General features: G+C 41.3%; 1 protein-coding gene across 1 annotated transcript; it reads right to left on the bottom strand.

Moving 5' to 3' along the window:
- Window positions 1–641: 641 nt before the first annotated feature.
- On the bottom strand, window positions 642–22853 carry LOC149290392 (uncharacterized). Its single transcript, XM_089489318.1, has 5 exons — window positions 22684–22853; window positions 22254–22413; window positions 21292–21412; window positions 15615–16788; window positions 642–648 (listed from the first exon to the last, which is right to left on the bottom strand). The coding sequence occupies exons 2-5, from the start codon at window positions 22326–22328 to the stop codon at window positions 642–644; spliced, it is 1377 nt and encodes a 458-aa protein (XP_089345444.1). The 5' UTR covers window positions 22329–22413; window positions 22684–22853.
- Window positions 22854–23698: the final 845 nt, after the last annotated feature.

The following is a 23698-nucleotide window of genomic DNA, read 5'->3' as shown; positions in this document are numbered from 1 at the left end:
CACAAACTCCCTCCAATATATCTGCTCTAGGTGACATGCTAAAATAGATGATATGAAACTAAATAAGTGTTATTATCCCTGTCTTTGGGAATTGATGGAGGATGTTTCAAGACAAGAGGCCTTCCTCAGCCGCAAGGGAGCAGGCTGTTTTCTGAGATACTCTCGTTCTTCCTCCTTCAAAAAATGTGCCAGATAACGTCTTTTGCAGCCAATCTTCCTGTTCTCTCCTGCATGAAACCTGTCCTGGTTTTGGGATCTTCTGGGGAGGCCCTGGTTGCTGTCCATGGACCTCTCAGGTGCATTTGGGGGGAAGGCAGGAGAGGGCTGCTTGGGGGCTGCTCTCAGGAGTTGGGACCCCTTCTTAGTCTTGCCGTTTTCATTAATATTCTGCTTCCCCTGATTTGGGACACAAGGCAGGTTCTGACCATTAAAACAACCGTTGTTTTTGTTGTGTGTCTTGAAGTGGTTTCTGACTTATGGCAACGCTATCCTGGGTTGTTCTTGGCAAGATTTGTTCAGAGGAGCTTTGCCATTGCCTTCCCTTGAGGCTGAGAGAGTGCGACTTCCCCAAGGTCACCCAGAAGGTTTCTTTTTTAAATCTTTATTGTAATAAAATACATATAACTTGAATAGATGGTTCCTTACTCCCTGGAAAATGGGAAAAAATGTATAGAGTATCGGACGGAAACTGTTGGAGATGTAAAAGCAAAAAGGGCACCCTTTACCACTCTATGTAAACCGCTTTGATCTTTATGGAAAAGTGGTATATAAATAAAATTTATTATTATTATTATTATTAGTGGTGGGGTTGTGAGGAAATTCAGAAATTTTGGGAAATGATTCATGAATCCATTCAACAGATACTCGAAATTAAATTCCCAATGAACCCACTTTTGAATATAACTTTGGTACTAAATTCAAAAGAAGAAAATAAAATTTGGAGAATTTTACTTTATTTTGTGATGGCAGCTAGAACAGAAATAGCTAAATTATGGAAATATGAAAAGATACCAACTTGGGAAACCTGGGAAAGTAAATGAGTCCAGGGAATTGGATAGACTTTCATGTATATCCCAAAATCATGATAAAGGCAGAAGAAAGGAGGAGTCGAAGAAAGTTTTGATAAAGTGGGGAAAAGAATGGGAATTAAACTTGTCGCTAGTGGAGGACTAATCAAAGTCCTCTCTTTTTACTGTTCTCAATGGATTTGGGAGAATGAAATTTAAGAACCTTTAAGAATATTATGCTATGCATGTTATAAATTGAATATAAGCATATTCTGTTTCTTTTTGCTTTCTTATATAAATCCCAGGTCAACAGAGGATGATTGAATGACTCACTGTGTATATTAAAAACAACAGAGAGAGATCCATGCAATGAAACTGATGTGAACATCTGTATAAATATATATTTCTTCAGTTGTTATTAACCTTACAAAATAGTAAGAGAAGTAGACAAAATTTCTTTGTAAAATTGAAAGAAAAAAATTGCAGTTTCGTTCTGTTTTTACTTAAATTGTAAAAGAATAATTCACAGCTACATATCGTATTTCGGAGGAAGGTTTCAAGGCAAAGGACATTCAAATGGGCTCGAATTCAGAAGACGGAAAAGGAAGCCTTAAGAGGGTCCCAAAAGACCAGTCAAGACTCAAATTTGCTTTTACAAGCAATTTATATTTAGATTATGTATTGGTCGTGTTTTATGTATTTGGAAACTTAAATAAAGATGAATTTTTAAAAATACATATAACTTATAACAAACAAATGAACAAGCTTTAAATTACCATACATACATAGGAATGCCATAAATACATATAATTCTTTTTTTTTTTGCGTTCCTTTTTTTTTTATTAATTATTTTATTGGTAGAATGAAATTAATACATGTTATTATAATAAATTGATTAAATTCACCTTACAATAATATATAAAAAAGACTTTTACATTATATTCCCCATACATATAATATATCCCCTTATATTCGATTCTTTACTACTTTATCTAACTTTAATTCATATTTCTTTTCATCATATATGTTTCATAATTCCCCCCTTCCCCCAAGTGCTCCCCATCCCCTGAGCCTAATATCTTCTTATTACTCTATCTCCAGAATTGTAACTCTTACTCTGGTGGTAAAACACCTCCTTCTTTTCCTAAAACTTTTTGTACAAATGTTTTCCATATTGCTTCAAAATCATTTCTCTTGATTATTCCTCTTCTAAACTTAATTTCACTAGTTAACTTATCATTAATTGCTATTTGCCAAATCTCTCTATACCAATCTTGCATTTGTAAATCTCCCTGGTCTTTCCACTTTTTTGCTATCATTAATCTCGCTGCTGTTAATAAATTTGTAATTAGATCCTTTATAACTTGGGTGCAGTTAATTTTATCATATAAAGATAATAACGCTATCTTTGGACTAAATTCTAAATCAATTTTTGTTATTTCTTTTATCTCCTCAAATACCATTTGCCAGAATTTCCTTACGGTTCTGCAACCCCACCACATATGCATATAAGTGCCTATCTCTTGACTCCCTCTCCAACATAACCTTGAGTAATTCTTATTTATATGACTTAACCTTACAGGCGTTAAATACCATTTCCAAATTATTTTGTAGTAGTTCTCTTTTATTCGTATAGAATAAAATTTTAAATGGCGTTGATTCCAAATTTTCCCCCATTCGTGGTCATTTATTTTTTGTACTAAATCATCCTCCCATGTTGTCTTTAAATAATCTTCTTTCTCATTATATTTTAATAATAATTTATATATTTCACTTGTGACCCCTTTCAAAGTTTCATTTGCCTCTATACTTTCTCTTTGCCTAATCAACTGTTCAAATTTTGTGTATTCTCTAATCTCTCCTATATTTTTCTCATACTTCTTTGTCCATTGTTCCAACTGAATACAATTATACCAAGTTAATTTTGATCCTTGCAATTTCTCCTTTATTTTCCCTTTCTCCCTCATAGTCTTCATCCATTCTCTTATCCTATATATTTCTTGACCTTTTACTAATTTCTCTACTTCTTCCTTTAAATTTACTGGGAAATTTCTTTAGCGTTATAACTGGTGTTAAAGGTGAAATAGCTGGCATTAGTTTTTCTTTATTTTTTTTCCAAATTTCTAATATATTCTTTAAAAAGGGGTTTTCTATTTCCTTCATTTCTTTCATAGTAAGTTCTTTAAAAAATATTTTTTCCAATTTTTCCTCTATTCCTGTTGTTTCCATCTCTAACCAATCTAATTCCCCTTTCTCTATGATTCCATCTATAATATTTCTTATTTGGTCTGCATTATAGTACAATTTTAAATTTGGGAGACCCAAACCTCCTTCTTTTTGGGGTTTATACCAATATCTTTTATTAATCCTTGCTTTTTTATTCCCATTACAATAGTTATTCACTAATACTTGCCAATTTTTAATTTCAACCTCTGATATTTGTATTGGCAACATCCTAAACAAAGAATTAATCTTAGGCAGAATTTTCGTTTTTATTAATGCGATTCTACCGAACCATGATAATTTTATATTTTTATATTCTTCTAATTTCCTTTTAATTTCTATTCTTAATTTTTTATAGTTCTGATCCTCTAATTTGTATAGATTTTTTGTAATTTTTATTCCTAGATATTTAATTGTATCTTTTACCTTTATATCTATCTTTCCATCCTTTACAAATTCCTGTTCTTCCGTTTTTAGATAATTGAACAACATTAGCTCTGATTTATTCCAATTGACTCTTAGTCCTGTCATTTGTCCAAACTCCTTTAAATGGTTTTTCACATTGTTCATTTTTTCCAAGGGGTATCTAATTGTTAATAGAGTATCATCTGCAAATAAACTTATCTTATTCAATTTTCTCATCCCAATTCCTTCCAGATTTTTATCCTCCCTAATAATATTTGCTAATATTTCAATAATTATTGCAAATAAAACCGGGGAAAGAGGGCATCCTTGCCTTGTTCCTCTAGAAATTGAAATGTGTTCTGTTATTCCATCATTTATTGTTACTACTGCTGTATTATTTAAATATAACTGATCTATCAATCCTCTAAACTTTTCTCCCATACCTAATTTCTTTAACGTTATTTTTAATGCTGGCCATTCCACACAATCAAAAGCTTTATAAATATCTAATGCCATTATTCCTGCTTTCTGCTTTCTTTTCTCTATTATATTTATTTTATTCAGTACTCTTCCTATTAAATTTGACATTTGTCTTCCTTGCACAAATCCACATTGATCATTTTGAATATATTTATATATAAACTTATTCATTCTTTTTGCCATTATGGCTGTTAATATTTTAGCATCCTGATTGATAAGGGATATAGGTCTGTATGAGCCTGGATCTGACAAATCTTTATCCGGTTTTGGAATCAGTATTATCATTGAATGATCCCATGATGGTGGGATCCTTTCTCCATTTAAAATTTTATTGTATAACACTTCTAATTTAGGTATTAAAACCTTTTTAAAAGTTTTATAATATTCTTGTCCTAATCCATCCATTCCTGGTGATTTCCCTCCTTTTAATTTATCTATCACTTCTTCAATTTCTTTTTTCGAAACTGGTTGTTCCATTATTTCTTTATCCTCTTCTTCTATCTTTGTTCTCCAATTTTTCTCTACATATTCCTCAATTTTGTCAATTGAACTATCCCCTGCTGTATATAAATCTTTGTAGTATTCTTCAAATATCTTTATCTTTTCTTTCATCAGCATACATTTTTCCCTGTTTTGTCCTTTATAACCCCTATCAGATTTTTCTCTTTCTTTTTTTGTGTTAATCTTGCTAACATTTTTGAATTTTTGTTACTATATTCAAAAAACTCCCTCCGTAAATATATCAAATTTTTCTGGATCTGATCTATTTCTATCTTCTCTAATTCCTTTCTTTTCACTTGCAGTTTTATATATATATATATTTACTTCTATTCTTTATATAATCCTTATTTAATTTTTCAATTTCTGTATCCAATTTGATTTTTCTCTCTTCCTTTTGTCTCCTTACCTTGCATGTTTCCCTAATACAAATCCCTCTTGCCACTGCTTTCATAGTATCCCATAATAAAGCTTGAGAAATCTCTTTGTTATTAATATCCCATATAACCTGCCATTCTTCCTCTATTTTATTCACTATTTCTTTATTATTAAGTATGCTAGTGTCTAACCTCCATCTTTTTGCTTCGCTATAATCTTTTTTAATTATGAAATCCATGTTTACTATTCCATGATCTGTAACTTTTATTCCTTCTATTTCACTATTTAATACCCTTGACATCATATTTTTGGATACAAAAATGAAATCTATTCTAGAATAATTTTTATGAACCGCTGAATAGTTAAGTATAGTTCTTTTCATCTCCTTTAATCAATCTGCATACATCTTTTAATTCTTTCCTATTCATTATCTTGTTCAAAGGTGTAATCTTATTAAGTCTGTCCCTTATTGTTGGGTCTGATTTATCTTTAACCTTATCCATGACCATATTGAAATCTCCTGCCATAATTTTTGGACATATTCTACACTTCTTTTCCCCCCAGATCTTCAACAGAGCTTTTCTTACGAAATGATTTGTGCTTTCTTTATGAACTTTCTCTTTGCCGTAAATTCGGGATCCATTCCACCCAAATCTTAAATGTTCACCCTCCAGACATAACAATTGTTCATTCTCTAACATAAACCATTCTCTAATCCAAACTAAACAACAAGCAGCATCATAAAGTTTTCTTTTTGGTAAACCCAGCCCTCCTCTACTTTTGTCATCACAAAGTATTTTCGTTTTTATCCTGGCTCTTTTTTTATTCCTTTTGCCATAGAGTCAATGGTTTTTCATTCTGGATGATGGGTATCGCTTGAAGCAGAAACAGTATTTCAGGAAGGAAACTCATTTGGATCAGAGATATTTTTCCTAATAGAGATAAGTGTAATTTCCCCCATATTTCTAGGTCTTTTCTGATTTCCTTCCTTGATGTCTCATAGTTATTGTGAAACTGATCTGCGTTTTTATTGGTGAAATTTATTCCTAGATATTTAACTTTCTTTCCCACTTTAAATCCACTAATTTCTTCCAGGATTTGTTCTTCCTTTCCTCCATATTTTTTTGTTGTTGTTTTGTCTCTGTTTACTTTTAGTCCCGAAACATATTCCAATTCCAGTATTACATCCATGAATTCCCTTATGCTCTTTTCTGGGTTCTCCAGGGAATACAAAATGTTGTCTGCAAAGACTCTCATTTTAAACTCAATGTATGTTAATTTTTATTCTATTGATCTTATTTTCTAATCTTATCCTATTATTCACGCTTCAAGGATCAGAATGAACAAAAGGGGTGATAGTGGGAAAGCTTGCCATGTACCTTTAGAAATCTTAAATTCTTCTTCTTCTTTTTATAGTTAACAGTTTGGCTCTTTGATCTTTATACATTGCCCCTATCTTAAATAAGAAGCTACTATTTCGATTATTTCAAGTGTCGCAAATGACATATCCCATCCTATGTTATCGAAGGCCTTTTCTAAATCGACAAAGTGCATTTTTTTTTCCGTTGTGCCTTTCTAAATATTCAATTATATTTAAGACGTTTCGTATGTTATCACTGAGTTGTCTGTGGGGGAGAAATCCCGATTAGTCCTTGTGAATCCAGTCTTTAAGAACCTTTTTGAGTCTATCATAGAAAATAATTTATAATCCATATTTAATAAGGAAATTAGCCTATAGCTCTTTACCTCAGTTGCATCTATATCTTCTTTTAACCGCAAAGTTATATTAGCTTGTTTCCATGTTTCAGGATAATGGTTTCCTTTGATGGCATTTATCGTTAATTTGAGTGGTGTTAACAGTCGATCCTCAAATACTTTATAATAACTGGCGATGAAGCCATCATTCCTGGTGTTTTCCCTTTTTTCCCTTTTTCTTATTACTTCCATGATTTCTGCTGTTGTCATCGGTCCATTTAATATAGTTCTTTGTTGGTCTGAAAGTGGCTTTAAGTTAGCTTTTCCCCAAAACTCCTCCATTTTGGCTCTAGACGTCTGAGATCCTTTATATAATTTAGCATAGAATTTTTGGAAGACCTTCTTAATTTTATTTTGGCCAGATGTTAATGTCGAATCTTTGTTTATTTCCGTAATCGTGTTTCGTTGTTTCAACTTCCTTATTTTATTGGCAAGCCATCTTCCTGGCTTGTTTGCTGGTTCAAAACTCCTTTGTTTTAGATATCTAATTTATTCTAGATTTCCATTGCTTCTTCTGTATAGGTTTATGAGGGAAGATTGCATCCTGGTCTATGCTAATGTTGGGGATGTGAAGACCTATGGAAATTCATTTTATAAACCCAGTGAAACAAATATCTCACAAAGCTCTAGTAAACAACATGTACACACACAGTCCCCACACAAAGGACTCACTGGCGCACTGTGCGTCTGGGGTCTGGAAATCCAACTTCCACCTTCTGGGAGGACAATGCTGCCAGAGACTGAATTTGGGGCTTTATACCTGCAAAGCATGGCTCACTCTCTCAACTGCAACCCTTCCACACAATCCTGGACTGAAACATTTAAACAAAGGTCCTCTTTCAGCTCCAGGAATAAAGGCCTACCTTCACTGCAAAGACCCTGATTCCTGCAGCCCTCTCCTGCAGTCCTTTATGGCCGGAGCTTCCTCGGGTCAGAGGCCGTCTCCTCAGCCGTAGAGAAGGGTTGCTCCGAGTGCGAAGGAGGAGGAGGTCCACAGGGCGGAGGGACGGAAGGCAATGGGGAAAGGTCAGTGCCAATGGCCATGGAGAGCAGAAGGTGACAATGCCTAGGAACCCCTCTGAGTCCCAGCCATTCTAGGAATGAGTGGCAGGAGTGAGTCCAGGGGGCTGAGGGGGTCTCCTTTCCCAAAGAGGGAGGCAAGGACCAGTGGGACCCTCCCCAGCTAGGGCAAAAAGGGAGGGTCTCTTTCCCACCTCTCTCTCCCATCCCCCAAAGCCCAGCCTCCCCACTGGCCCTGAGTCCCTGCATAGCCTTCCTCAGACCCCCACAGGCCCCTCCCTCCCTCCCTCCCTCCCTCCCTCCCTCCCTCCCTCCCTTCCTTCTCCCTTCCTTCCTTCCTTCCTTCCTTCCTCCCTTCCTTCCTTCTCCCTCCCTTCCATCCTTCCTTCCTTCACCCCAAAATGGAGGGCCAGAGGCACAAAGGGACACACTTCCTTCCTTTTGGCCCAAGGAGCCTGGCCTCCTTCTCTCTCTGGAGCCTCAGGAGAGAAAGAGATACCTCTGTTCAACTGAGGCCTCAGAGAAGGTTCCGGAACCTTATTCCCCACAATCACAAGAAGCACAAAATGGCTGCCAGAAGACAAAATGGCTGCCTCTGCCTCAGTGCTTGGCAGTTGTCCGTTAAAGGCCTTCAGGGAACCCAAAATGGAGGATGAAAGTGCCCCAAAGTCGGAAGGGACCCCAAACAGAATTTCTGAACCTAAATAACACAGAACGGTTTTCCTGATGGCACCCGATGGCTGTGAGGACACAAAAGTCCCCAAACAGGATTTCCAAACCTTAACAACACCTAAACGTTTTCCTGATGCTATTGAAAGGAGGAACCTGATCCCCTCCTTAATTACAATCAGTAGTGAAAGATATTGATATTAAGAGTGCCCATCGTCCACAACCAGCTCAGGTCTTGACCGCTCAGGGTGGCCAGTCCAGCTGCAGGTGGCCCTCCGTCCGTCCCCCTTTCCTAATGCATTCCTCCTCTTTTCCCCAGCACCAGCCCCTTTCCCAAGAAGGCTGCATCCGCACTATAGAAATAAGGCACTTTGACACCGCTTTAACCACTCAGTGCTATGGAATCCTGGGATTTTACCTTTGGACGCTTAGCCTTCTCTGCCAGAGAGCTCTCATGCCACAACAAACTACAAGTCCCAGGATTCCATAGGATGGAGCCAGGAGAGTTAAAGCAGTTTCGAACTGAATTATTTCTGTAGTGCAGATACAGACTGTTTCAGTTGTAAAAGGACCCAAGTTGAATTTTTATCCTGTTAAAAATGTTTTTGCTTTTTTAAATATAAGAAGTTTGTTTTTCTGTCTAATCCTTATTCTTCTTGTTGTTATTTGTTTGTTTGTTTGTATGTATCATTCTTGGTAATATGAGATGGTCTGGTCTGCCTCCTTCCTTCTTCCTTGAAAATCTATTGATAAGAAAACTGGGGAGACTTTTAAAACCTCCCAAAAGAGCTACTTTTGGCCTTTTGGGGGGACAATCTTAGAAGGGATAATTTCTGATCCCTTTTAAAACCCACGTTCCCCAGAAGGAGCAGAGCTGTGTAAGAAAACCCTCTCAGAAAAGAGACACAAAGAGACACACTTCCTTCCTTTTGGCCCAAGGAGCCTGGCCTCCTTCTCTCTCTGGCAGTGTTGCCAACAAGCCTCGGAGATAATTCCCGGAAATGCTTGTCCAAAACCCGCTGAATCCCCTCACATCACACTGAATTTTCAGTCACAATTCCCAGAAAATTCCCATAATGTTAAAATGGCGGATGTTTTGCAAATAAACGTAAACATAATTGAATAAAAATAATTGTAACTTATTTCAGCTCTCAAAATCACCATTGAACCAAACAAAGAATCTTTCAGTCTTTTTAAGATATTTATTTTGACATGAAGGGGGTTCAGGAAGCTTTGTGCCAAATAGAAATGTGTTCGGATGCAACCGCACTGCAGAAATAAATCCAGTTTGACACCCTTTTAATTGCCATGGCTCAGTGCTAGGGAATCCTGGGAATTCTAGTTTTCTGAGACATTTAACCTTCTCTCTCAGCAAACTCTGGTGTGACAACAAACTACAATTCCCAGGATTTCATAGCACTGGGCCATGGCAGTAAAAACGGTATGAAACTGGATTGTCTCTGGAGTCTGGAGTGAAGATGCAGCCTGAGTTGGGTCCAAGACACACAGAAGAAATAAACCAGTTTAAGACTGCTTTAACTGCCCTGGCTCAGTGCTAGAGAACCCTGGGAATTGTAGTTTTGTGAGAAAGAGCTCTGGTGCCACAATGAACTACAATTCCCATGCATCTGAGGAAATACGCTTAAGTCTAGGAAAGCTCATGCTGCCAACTTTTCTTTCAGTGAGTCTCAAAGGTGCTACAAGATCTCTCTATCATCATCACCATTATTATTATTATCATTATTATCATTATCAAATCCAAATGCAGCTTAAGAACTGGACTTAAATTGGCAACACTGAATCCTGTAGACTCATTCTCTGGGGCTGTGATATGGAAGTGTGCAGGCAATTCCCTTGTTCAACCAGGGAATCCTGGGAATTGTAGTTTGTTGTGACATGGGACACTGCTTTTACCGGCAGCCAGGGCTCCATGCATGAAATTCTGGGCTTGGTGGTTTGTTGTGCCCAGAATCCCATCATCGCAGGGAGCCTTGCAGTTAGAAGCAGTGCCAAACTGGATTATTTCTGCAGTATGGATGGCAATGGAAAAGAGAACGAAAAAGAGAGCCACAAAACAAACTTCTTGGAAGACAGAGCAGGGATGCCAACTTACCAGGTGCTCTGCCCATGCTCAGAGGCATATTTAATCACTAACACACACACACAGTCTCAGGGACATCATCACATTCACATCACACAACTAACTAGTAGGGCAGCCCATGGAAGGGAGGGAAGATGGAGATAAACACATCCCTGATTATTCTACCCAGGTGCTCTGCCCATGCTCAGAAGCACCTTTCCACCTCTTTTTCTCCTCCAGTCTTCTACTTTTTCCCTACTAGATTTTCCTCCCATCGACCCAAATGGTCCTCCTCACAGTACAACAACAACCCTGAGAGGTAGGCTTGGGGCACTCTGCCCAAGCTCAGGAATTCAGAAATTCAAATGTCACTCTCAGGCACACACAGTAGTCCCAACATCAACCCATGATACCATTATCAACTATTGCCTTTGTGATTGTGTGCCTTAAAACTTATGGCTTACTTGGAAATTCAAGGCAATTGGGATTAAGCCAGCCAAATCCCTCACTCCTCCTGGGCAACACTTTGTGCCTGGGTTGGTTGCTTGCCCAATGCCTGCCTCTCTCTCTCTCCAGCAGCCGCTTTGCCTGGAGCGGAGCCTGAATGCCTGAGGGGGGGGGGGGCAATCAATCACTGTCCTCCTCTCTCTCTGATTGGCTGAAAAAACTGTTAGTGTGATTCCAGAGTTGGTTGGTTTGCTCTTTGCTCCGTTCTGAACTTCTGGCTCTCAAAGGGAGTCGTTGGAGAGAGAGAGAGAGTGTGTTTTTTCTTCAGCCCTCTTTCTGATTGGCTGAAACTGTTACAATCCAAAGGGTTGGTTGCATGCTGCAGGCAGCTTTCAGGCTGGAGCTGAAAGTCGCCGAAAATGCACTGAAATAGAGGAGGGCACGGAAATCACACCAAAAGCTCTGAAAAGTCACCGTTTTCGTGTGAAAGTCGCGAAATTGGCAACACTGCTCTCTGGAGCCTCAGGAGAGAAAGAGAAGCCTCTGTTCAACTGAGGCCTCAGAGAAGGTTCTGGAACCTTATTCCCCACAGTCACAAGCAGCACAAAATGGCTGCCAGAACACAAAATGGCCGCCTGAACACAAAATGGCTGCCTCTGCCTCGGTGCTTGGCAGATGGCAGTTTGAGGCCTTCAGGGAACCCAAAATGGCAGATGAAAGGGCCCCAAAGTCGGAAGGGACCCCATACAGGATTTCTGAACCTAAACAACACAGGAAGGTTTTCCTGATGGCACCCGATGGCTGTGAGGACACAAAAGTCCCCAAACAGGATTTCCAAACCTTAACAACACCTAAACATTTTCCTGATGCTATTGAAAGGAGGAACCTGATCCCCTCCTTAATTACAATCAATAGTGAAAGATATTGATATTAAGAGTGCCCATCGTCCACAACCAGCTCAGGTCTTGACCGCTCAGGGAGGCCAGTCCAGCTGCAGGACTGGGACCACTTTAACTGCCCTGGAGCAATGCTAGGGAATTCTGGGAAATGTAGTTTTGTGAAACATTGAGTCTTCTCTTTCAGAGAGCTCTGGTGCCACAATAAACTCCAATTCCCAGGATTCCCTAACACTGGGCCAGGGCAGTTAAAGCGCACTCAAGCTGGACTATTGCTGCCGTGTGTTTTGGACCTTACTTGGCCGCAAATTGCCCATAGCCTGCAATGCATCTCCTAATTCTGTTGCCAGTCCCTCCCTCCCAACACTTTCTCATTTCCCCCCAAAACAAGCGCAAATCTGGCAGATGGAAAGAGGTTTTAAAGCAGCATTTAAATCTGCAGTAGTTGCTCTTAAAAATCTAAATGTCCCATATGCTATTATCAGGTTTGTAGCTATTATTACAGAAAAACGTAGAGTGCAAACTCCTCAAGTACCATTATTTTCTGGAGTGAGATGTGCTTCTCCAATTGACTCACTGTGATGATCTCCGTGGTCCAAGCAGCCAAACCGCGGCCCTGTAATAATAATAAAATAATAATAATAATAATAATAATAATAATAATAATAATAGTAATATTTTATACCCCTCTCTTCAGCCAAAAGGCTATCAGAGTGGCTTACAAATTGTTAATTAGACATTTAGACATTATGGCTCTTAGCCCAGAAGGCACTTTAATTCCTTAAATCATGCTGCCACCTCCCAGTGAGTTATCAAAGGGTTTCCCTTAACCTCCACTGGGACCGGTTAAGGAACCTTATTTCTACTTCTTTACTGATCTTCCAAGCATCAACCGAGCCAAGACACGTGTAAAAGGAGTGCCGAGTAGTAGATACACTAAGGAGGTAGGTATTATAAACAACAAAATATAACTGAAATATAAGTCGTACAAGATATTAAGAATCTTGCAGGTACAATATTTGAAAGTATATAATGCTCAATTCATACAAGCTATTAAAAAAACAAATAAACCTAAGCTTCCAATTCTGAGACTAACTTCCAAGATCCGCTCTTTAACTCTCTCTCTCTCGATCTCCAACCGACACAATTCCCCCAACTGTCTCTTGGTCTCTCAGGCCTTATATCTCCTTCTCACGGAAGCTTCCAGAAAAACCTTTATCTTGCTTTCTGATTGGTCAAGAGAGCCTTCCGTAGCAGTGATGTCACAATGCATTTGCATAAACCTCCCTTTACTGCCTGAAGAAGACCTCCATTGACTGGAGCCCAGTCATTGCACTTGCCCAAGGCAAGGCTTGCCCTTATTTCCCAATGTCATTCTTGGTGTCTGCCTTCCAGTTGTTTCAGGTCTTATGGTGACCTTATGGGAGTCTCTGAAGGGGTTTTCTTGGCAGGTTCCCTCAGAGTGGGTTTCCCATGGCCATCCTCTGAAAGAGTGTGACTTGCCAAAGGTCACTCAGTGGGTTTTTGTGACATTCATTCAGAGGGAGATGCCTTCTTTACTTGACACTGAGATATCTCTGGATGTCATGAGCATACAGATAGCACCCGTCCCATGCCTCCGGATGAACTCTCTTGGCGGTTTGATTTAAATGTTGACTAGCATTGGGGATAGGATGGCACCCTGGAGAACGCTGCATTTAAGATCCCTCATAGAGGAGCAACTGTCCCCAAGCATCTCCATCTGGAATCTGCTGGAGAAATAGGACCGGAAGCATTGCAATGCAGTGCCCCCGATCCCCAATTCCCTCAGGAGTTCCAGAAGGATGCCATGGTCAATAGTATCAAAAGCCACTGAGAGGCCCAAAAGCATCAACAGGGTCACACTTCCCCTGTCGATACTCAAGCGGAGATCATATAAGGTAACCATAGCAATCTTGACTCTGGATCCCATCCTGAAGCCAGGTTGAAATGGATCTAGGTAATCTGTTTCATCCAAGACTGTTTGGAGTTGAAGAGAAATGGAAGACGGGAGACTGCTCTGTAATTCTTCATGTCCAAGGGATCTGGGGAGGGCTTTTTCAGAAGCAGCCGTATCACTGCTCTTTTAAGCAAGATGGAAAATAGCCCTCCCTAAGAGATGCATCTATGATATATCTCAGGTGAGTCCTCAAAGCATCTCCTCCTTGGATGACCAGCCATGAAAGGCAAGGGTTGAGAGGGCAAGTTGTCTTCTTCACACTTCCAAGGAGCTTGTTCCCATCCTCAGTACTCACAGATTCACAATGATCCAGTATGATCTTATTCACAGAGTCACTGGAATGTCTTTACTGTTTTTATTGTTGAGGTATGGAGCAGCATTGAAAATGTTCAGATGTGGCAGAGAAGCTAATGGACACTCGCTGCTCTTAACCAGGAATTGGTTGCAGCTGTGGCTCCAGACAGCAGGGGATTGTCCAAGATTGTGGCGGAGTGTGCCAGAGAGCAGCACATAGCACTTGTGTAAATATGCTGTGACATCTGGAATGATGGACAGTAATCCAGGTAACACAGGAAATTGTACAGGAAGGGGTTGAGCTAGATTGCCACATGGCAAAAGTGTATATAAGCTCAGATCATCATTGTACAGTGTGGGTTTTGTAATTGGTGGATGGGGTTGGTCTAGCTCTCGTGTATGTTTTGCAACCAAAAATAAACAGTGCCTCTTTGGAGAAAAGCCAGCCTACGGTGCTTTAATCTAGCAGTTGTGTTTCCTGGCAAAGCTCCAGTCTGCCAGTTTGTCTATCTACTCACAAGCTTCCAAGATTGCTCTGAGTTCACCTCTGCATTTTCTCCCAATATTTATACTCTCATTGTTTAATACAGTTTTAGTACTGGGATCGGGGGGGATTGATTTCTTTTGGATTTTATTGTAACCTCGATGTATTTTATTGTTGAAACCAGCACAGATTCTCCTTCATAGAGCGGGCTAGAAATAAATCTTTTCTTATTATATTATGCTGGCATCCAAGTCGGCTCGTATCTCGTGTGTGTGTTTGCCTTTGCTGTGCTTATGGCTGGGAATGGAGCTGAGGACTGAAGAGAGAAGAAAGTGTCAGTTTTGTGCAAATTCACAACTTCTGTGCATCAAAGAGTCCAGTGTGTTGAAATAGCAAAGAACTTTATTAAAACACATAGTCAGAAATTCAGTGTTTAAGCTAGAACTGCCCTCCCCAAGCCAAAGAATATATTGAAACCCCCAAACCTAAAACTCCACCTTCTACCAAACCTAGCCCCCACCTACAATTCCCACCATCTATCCCCCACTTTGCCATCCCTCTCACACGCACAATCTCTCCCTGCCCCAGACATTCGAAGAAACTGGATCCCTTTCTGTTACTACAGGTCCCCAACTTTCTTCAGCCAACATCCCACAAATTCCGAATGCTATCATTGCTATTCTAGCCAGCGGCAACAAACCCCAGCCCCCCATCTAACTAACCTAAACCACGACCCATAATCCCCCGCCAAATTTATAACCCAAAGCAATTATCTATACTAGTAGCAATTAAAACCTAAACTTTACTAAACATAACTTTAAAACATAAACAGACATATGGACAGAGAAACTGTGCAAATAAATTCATATGGGCTTTTTAGCACCGCTGGATGGAAAAAATATTTTTGTATTCCACCTTTACAAAAATAATGTTCATTCACTTCTTGGGTTTGTGTGGCTTCTCTCCTGTGCTGCCTCTCTGGTGACTGAATAGGCCTGACCTCCAAGAAAAGCATTTTCCACACTGCTGGCATTTGTCTGGCTTCTCTCCTGTGTGGATTCTCTGGTGTGTCAGTAGGTTTGACTGCCGAGAAAAACATGTTCCACAATGCTGGCATTTGTATGGCTTCTCTCCTGTGTGGATTCTTTTGTGTGTCACTAGGCAGGACTGCTGAGAAAAACATTTCCCACAATGCTGGCATTTGTATGGCTTCTCTCCTGTGTGGACTCTCTGATGTCTCGCTAAGTCTCCCTTCAAAGAAAAACATTTCCCACAATGCTGGCATTTGTATGGCTTCTCTCCTGTGTGGACTCTCTGATGTCTCGCTAAGTCTCCCTTCAAATAAAAACATTTTCCACAATGCTGGCATTTGTATGGCTTCTCTCTTGTGTGGACTCTCTGGTGTGTCAGTAGGTTTGACTGCCGAGAAAAACATGTTCCACAATGCTGGCATTTGTATGGCTTCTCTCCTGTGTGGATTCTTTTGTGTGTCACTAGGTAGGACTGCTGAGAAAAACATTTCCCACAATGCTGGCATTTGTAAGGCTTCTCTCCGGTGTGGACTCTCTGGTGTGTCAGTAGGTTTGACTGCCGAGAAAAACATCTTCCACAATGCTGGCATTTGTAAGGCTTCTCTCCTGTGTGGACTCTCTGGTGTCTCACTAAGTCTCCCTTCAAATAAAAACATTTCCCACAATGCTGGCATTTGTAAGGCTTCTCTCCGGTGTGGACTCTCTGGTGTGTCAGTAGGTTTGACTGCCAAGAAAAACATTTCCCACAATGCTGGCATTTGTATGGCTTCTCTCCTGTGTGGACTCTCTGGTGTCTCACTAAGTCTCCCTTCAAATAAAAACATTTCCCACAATGCTGGCATTTGTATGGCTTCTCTCCTGTGTGGATTCTCTGATGTGCCACTAGGACTGACTTCAAACAAAAACATTTCCCACAATGCTGGCATTTGTATGGCTTCTCTCCTGTGTGGACTCTCTGATGTGCCACTAGGACTGACTTCAAACAAAAACATTTCCCACAGTGTTGGCATTTGTATGGCTTCTCTCCGGTGTGGACTCTCCGATGCATGAGAAGGATCGACTTGTATGCAAAATGTTTCCCACAATGCTGGCAGTTGTATGGCTTCTCTGATGTGTGGACGCTTTCATGACTGACAAGTTCTTCTGTAAAGAAGGAAAATAATACTGAATATCAGAGTTAAGAAAGGAAAGTGTTAGCCCAAGATTTAGCCCTACGTTCATACCTCCCTATTTGATATTAAGTTAATAAAGTTGGGGTGGGTGACCTGAGCAGGACCCTGTTGCAGATGCCCCAAATCCATGAAAGGATTATATCCTTACTCACAGGAGCTGGCAAAGAAGAGATTGTGGGGGAACTACCTTGAGGTAATCAGTTGAAGCAGATAGTCATACAGATTGTTGAAAAAAGATTCCTTTAAACATGTGTAAAATATTTTGATTGAAAAGTGGCATCATATCCTGTGAGACGGCCAGAGAGTCCTGAGTCTGAGCACATGGCATGATGCAAGCCAACTGCAGAGGACGCTTCATGCTGTGTGGCACCAGGAGATGGATCACAACCAATACACAATACAGGACACATGTGGATTGCTGTGGATAGGATTGGATTGGAGTTGTGTATAGAAGAGATGGTGAACATGATGGAAGTCAGAGAGGAGAGCTTGCAAATATTTTGATTATATTGCAACTCAAGATAGAGAACCTCCAAAGACTCGGATGAAATCAACTGTGTCTGTGACTTATTTTTAAGTGTGAAATGTGGCCAATGCATTGCCAATACCTGTATCTGGAAAGTTGTTTCCATACTGTGCTATGTTATTGTTGAGCTGCATCTGGGAGCATCGTGCTCACATTGCGCTGTACATTGGCTTGTGAACGGGACTGGAATTCAGAGCAACAATGACCTGAGGATCGGTGTGGTAATCCCTTATGTCTGAGGTATTTGCACCAAGCACCCATTGCATTCAATTTGATTTTGGACCATATTTCCCCCACCCAGGAAACTTTCTAAAACGATTTAAACCTTATAGAAAACTCGGGTTCTGCCCACCAGCAACCATTTCAGTATAAATATTGCAGTCCAGTTGCAGACAGACACTCTGTTGGTTTACATTGCTAAACGCCTCACTACACTCGCCAGCTCCACTTGCCATGGGAGTTACTGACTTCTCTCCCCATTGTGGACCCTCAGCAATTGGAATCAAGTTCCGTCTAGGTTACGCATTACCATTAGCAAATCCTAACATCTATTCACCACTCCTACCTTTGTTACCTAGTTCCTGTGTGTTTGTGTGAACACCTATATGTGTGTGCATGCGTGTACAGTGCACCTGCGTCATACGCGGGCACGTCTTATGCGGATTTCAGCATACACTAAAAGCCACACTGGGAAAAGGGGCGGCATGCCCCATAAGGGTTAATGGCGCCTGTGCGGAGCCCCATTCATTTAAATAGGGCTCGAGAATAGATGGGATCCCCCTAACACCGGGGGGGGGGGGGGAGAGATCAGGAATGGGATGAGTCCCGAGGCCACTGTTGCCCCAATCTCTCCTTTGAGCTAAGTATGAAATTCCCCTGAAAGCATAGCACTTGCGAGTGTCCTCCCCAGACTCCAGCATTTCGGGTAACAAAGGGCCTCTGCAATCACCCATGGAGCTAAGCAAGCTCAGGTTGGAAAAGAAACATTAGACAAAAAGGCATTTTTGTGTTGCCCTTTCCTCTCTCCATAGACATTGCTCATAATTTCTAAATGGAACCCCTTAATATGTTCGAAAACAAGGACAAGGCCGGTTCTCACCAGTTCGGTTCTTAAAATCTGTCAGGTTGGTGGCTGCCTCCCAATCCCCAAGGCCCCTCTCCTGGCCCTTCCCAGAGGTCCCTTCCTCTCCGCACAGAGCTAGAAGATCCTGGCTTTGCTCCAGCCTTCCCCTCCTGGCTCCCATCTGCCAGATCCCCTTCCCTTTCTCCCTCCGCTCTCCAACCTTCCCTCTTGCCCATCTGCACTGCTTCAGCATCTCATTTTCAGCCTCTCTTCCCTGCCTTTCTATTTTTCACTTTCCCTCCGTCTCTCTGTTACAGACACAAACCCACAGAGTGTGATGCATAAAAGTGCTCATAGAGTCATAGAGCTGGAAGAAACCGCAAGGGCCATCCAGTCCAACCGCCTGCCATGCAGGAACTCTCAATCGAAGCATCCCAGACCATCCAGCCTCTGTTTAAAGACCTCCAAGGAAGGAGGCTCCACTACACTCCAAGGAAGGAGTGTGTTCCACTGTCGAACAGCCCTTACTCTCAAGAGGTTTTTTCAAATGTTGAGGTGGAATCTCTTTTTCCTGCGGCTTGCATCCACTGCTCCGGGTCCTAGTCTCTGGAGCAGCTGAAAACAAGTCAGCTCCCTCCTCAGTATGACATCCCTTTTAGGCCCATTTGTTGAGAAAGGCAGGATGATCAATATACAAATAATTCATTGGCAAAGGCAGAGCAAGGGGGCTGGGACCTGGACTCCAATTTTGGTGAGGGTGAAATGCCAGGGAGCAGACTTAAAACAGCCTTAAAACATCTATAAGGCAGGTATGGACTACTGATGGGGTTTGGAGGAGATCTCAGGGGCAACCCCACATTGTATTGCTGGGGGGTGGGGGGGTGGGAGATGAAATAATATTTTGCCCCTCAACATCCCAAAACATCCCTTTGGGGAAGTGGAGGCCATTTTGCCACTGTTGGGCCCTCTCTGAGCCATTGCAGGCCCAAGGGGGGCTTTCCCCTAAGAAGACTCCCCAGAGCCTTAAAAGGATGGAAGAGGGGCCAAAAGAGGTAGTGTTATCAAGTCTGGAATTTTATAAAAATACCCCCAAAATACCTATCCCAAAATGCATCTGTGGAGGTAATCAGGTGGCCCCTTTCCCCTGGCATCACTTGGATCATAGAGGCCTCCAAGCAAGTTCTGCATCTATAGGGTGAAGTATGTCTCCTGATGACCCTAATGGAAAGGCATTATGGGAGCTGTCCCTTGGCTGCCATGACCTAAAAGCGGAGAGACCACGTAGGCACCAGCCTCAGTTAGGAGTTGCAAATAGGATGATTTCCTTCACACCTAGGAGACAGATTTACAGAGACAAGCCATTCCGGTAGCAATCGTTTTCCCATGACAAAGGATGCCTATGAATCAACTGATGTGTAAATTTGGTTTCCCTTTTGACGTAGGACAAAAGCCTCCACTGACTACGTGACTAGGAACCTATTTAAAGTCCAGTTTTTCCTTTGTTCGAAGTTCCATGTTGGTGGCAGGCAGGCACTCTGTCAGTCTGCTTCTCCTGGTTCCACATACCTCTTTCCCCTTTTTTCCTTCAGTGTTGCTGCAGCTACCTTGATTCCAAGGGAAACCATTGCAGGCAAGTATTTCCATTAGCAGGCCTTGTGTTCTCTTTCCATTTTTCCTCCCTTTCTTCTATTAGCCTTGAGTGATTGTATGAGTGAATGTATGTGTGTGAGTGTGTCCCCCTGTGCATCAATAAACTAGATTAAAATTCAAAGACTTTGCCTTTGCCTCAGTTCCTGGAAGTTCTGGTCCCTTCGTAAACACTGCTGGGATTCGATCCAACAAGGGTACTTGTAAGGAGCCCTAGATTGGTGTATTGAGCTAATTAATATTCCCCAAAATTTGAGCAGATATCCTTACAGTAGGAAACTTACTCAGGGATGTGCTGAGTACCATTTGGGTGAGAAAAGCATTAATCTCCATAGCTTCTTCCCATAAAAACCTAGCATTAGCAGTTTAGGATGGGGTTATTAGAATCTTTAGAACCTGGAGAGAAATAGTGCCTCACTGAACTACAGATTCAAATATTCTACAGGATGTTGCTATCACAATTAATCTAGGCTTGAAAGGGATCTAGGACTCCTAGTAGACCGCAAGTTGAACATGGGCCAACAGTGTGATTAGGCAGCTACAAAGGCCAATGTGATTCTAGGCTGCCTCTATACAAGAATAGTTTCTAGATCAAGAGAAGTAATAGTGCCACTCTATTCTGCTTTGGTCAGGGCTCATTTGGACTAATCCTGTGTCCAATTCTGGGCCCCACAATTCAAAAAAGATGTTCACAAATTGGGGCATATCCAAAGGAGTGCCACCAAAGTGGTGAAGGGTCTGGAAACCATCAAGCTCTATGAGGAGCAGCTTAGAGAGCTGGTTATGTTTAGCCTGGAGAAAAGAAGATAAAGAGTGGATATGATATCCATATTTAAACATTTGAAAGGGTGTCATGTTGCGCAAGGAGCAGGCTTGCTTTTGCTGCAACAGAGAAAAGGAGACACCGCAATGGATGCAAGACACAGGGAAAGAGGTTCCACCTAAACCTTAGGAGGAACTTTGTGACAGTAAGAGCACTTTGACAGTGGAATATACTCCCTTAGAGTTTGGTGGAGTCCTCTTCTTTGGAGGTCTTTAAAGAGAGGCTGGATGGCCATCTCTTGGGGGTGATTTGAATGAGTATTCCTGCATGGCAAAAGGGGGTTGAACTGGATGGCCCTTGTGGTCTATTCCAACTCTATGACTCTATAATTCTAGTGGAACCATAGCAACATGATAATATAGTATGAAAGGGCCCTCAGTCTTTATAGAAAGAGCCATGGATTCAGGTTCCTTACCTACAGAAGCCACATTTTCATAATTGTCCATCATTACAGAATTGTACAAAAGTTTCTGTTTAGCCGTCAACAGATTCCATTCATCCTTGGAGAAATATACTGCCACATCGGCAAAGGTCACCTGAAATAGAAAATAGCCCTCATCCAGAGAGTGACAAAGAAAAGGGGAGGAAAGCACATGGTGCTTCCCAAATGTTATTTCATCACTTCAGAAATAAACTTTAAATTCTGTTAGCAAGCAAAAAGCTACTGCCTTTCAGATCAGTTTGTCTTGAATCCTTTCAATATTATATGCAATGTAATAAACAATATAATTTAGGCCATGGCTGGGATATTGAGGATGGATTAGGATACTGACTATCCCAACACATAGAGTACATTTAGCCACAAAAGAATTATGGTGCATTTAGCCATTTCTTGCCACATTTCAGAGGCAAATGTCATTTTAAAAAACAGTTCTGGGGAGCATTCTGGACTTGAAGGCCACTGGGCCCACCCCCAATTTAGATCCAGAGATGGTCTCCCATATCCCCAACATTTCACAGACAGGAAAAGCAAGGCACATGTGGACAAGCAACACCAGAAGGTGGTGAGGATGGCCAAGGTTGTTTAGGAGGAAGATCACACAAGCTAGGAAGGGCACAGCAGTTTGCTTTTGCTTCAGCCTCCTGGCAAGGGAAGACCCTTGCAACTTATCCCCTCTCCTGTCCCCATTTTTGAGTCGATGGGGTGCAAACTCCTTGGAAGTCACTTTGCAGCAACCCAAGGCAGCTGAGGAGAAGGGGCAAAGTGGGAGGAGGAGAGAGAAACCGGGACATTTTTGAAAGCCCCTGAAAAAGTGGGGTGACAGAGGATTAAACAGGACTTTCTCTGCCAAATTGGAACAATATGTTCTCCGCTCGCTTTCATGAACAGCCCCAGCAGTGACACAAAGGAAACTAATAGTGAGGATGTCAACTCACCAAAGAGTTGTTGTACTTCGACAGCCTCTTCCTCTTGGAGCCCAACTCCCTCTGCTTGGCCTCTGTGTTGGCCATTAGGTTGTCCTGGTGGCCCTGCACCTGTGTCTCTTTCAGCAAAATATGGCCCAAGGCTGTTTAGAAGGAGACTGAGATGAAGTTCCTGAGAAAAGAGACTAGGGTTAGGCTTGATTTGTCAAGACACAGAGAACAGCATGCTGCTAGTGAGATACGCAGGTGACATATGCCTTTGGGCCAATGCAGAGGTGGGTATCCCCTTCCTCCCTCTTCACCAAACAAAGCCCTCTGGACCTAGCATAGATTCACTGCAGCTCGCCTACACAACAGATACTCCATGTTAAAACGCTTTTGACATTGCTGTGTTGCGCAGCACGTGAGGCAACACGTTAACGTATGGCACCAGATTCTCCACCTTGACTGTAGTCAGTAGCTTGTGAGCTGAAGAAACACCTGTCGCTTTCTCAATGAGCAGAGACACTGTAATCTTCTCTCAGATCAGGCTTTTATTCATATAAGAAGTTCCACTGTGTACAACACTATATACATCGACACCACCCACCATCCACACCAGTAACAACCCACTCTGAGGCTCACACTGTCTGACTCTTCCTCAGTGACAGTTGAGAATGACAGTTGACAGTTGCATCAACATTCCAATGATGCACTGTTTAAATGCTGCCACTAGAGCTGTCAATGACTTCCACAACAGCTCCACCTAGTGGCCACATGCCTGTCATTTCCTCAGACCTGTTCACCATGGTCCTGACACTCCATGCCTTGTGAGAGTGGAGGGGGGTCAGGGGATGGGAATTGGAGAGGACCCTGGCTATGTCCCTGTCGCTAGATGTGAAATGAGCGCATCATCTGCTGAAACCTCCTGACCTCCCCACTGGCCCTCAGAGGAGAAGGCCTTCCTTTTGCTTCTGGCTAGAGAAACACAGCTGCATGCTTCTCCAATGCCTCACACCCAACACTCTCATCAGGCATGGAATGAACATGGAGCATGGCTTCCACAATTCCCACTTTTCATTTTGTATTCCTTCTAATTTCACATCAATTTTAAACCTCTCCCTCATTCGACGATAAAGACACCATTGAAAAATCTAGGCCAGATTCTTTAAGTTTGATCTCTAGTTTTCCTTGCGATTCTTTCAGTACATCCTTGTATCTTAACCATAGAGTTTTCTGGATACTGTTCCTCCCAAAAAGAGCCTCATGTCGCAAACACCATAAAGGTATTTTTGGACATATTCTTTTTTTTTTATAATAAATTGATAAAATATTGATTAAATTCACCTTACAATAATATATAAAAAAGACTTTTACATTATATTCCCCATACATATAATATATCCCTTTATATTCCATTCTTTACTACTTTATCTAACTTTACTTCATATTTCTTTTCATCATATATGTTTCATAAT

This window comes from Sceloporus occidentalis, unplaced genomic scaffold (genome assembly GCF_023333645.1).
Source record: "Sceloporus occidentalis isolate IW3139 unplaced genomic scaffold, rSceOcc1.0.p SCAF_39, whole genome shotgun sequence".
In the NCBI taxonomy this organism is placed as follows: domain Eukaryota; kingdom Metazoa; phylum Chordata; class Lepidosauria; order Squamata; family Phrynosomatidae; genus Sceloporus; species Sceloporus occidentalis.
The sequence above is the reverse complement of the archived record's forward strand: the minus strand, read 5'-3'. Positions and strand labels throughout refer to the sequence as shown.

Coding starts and splice junctions, on each gene's coding strand:
- LOC149290392 (XM_089489318.1), bottom strand. CDS start 22,328: ATGGCCAACACAGAGGCCAAGCAGAGGGAGTTGGGCTCCAAGAGGAAG. Junction 21,413..22,253: donor CGAAGTACAACAACTCTTTG/GTGAGTTGACAT, acceptor TTTCTATTTCAG/GTGACCTTTGCCGATGTGGC. Junction 16,789..21,291: donor TGAAAATGTGGCTTCTGTAG/GTAAGGAACCTG, acceptor CCTTCTTTACAG/AAGAACTTGTCAGTCATGAA.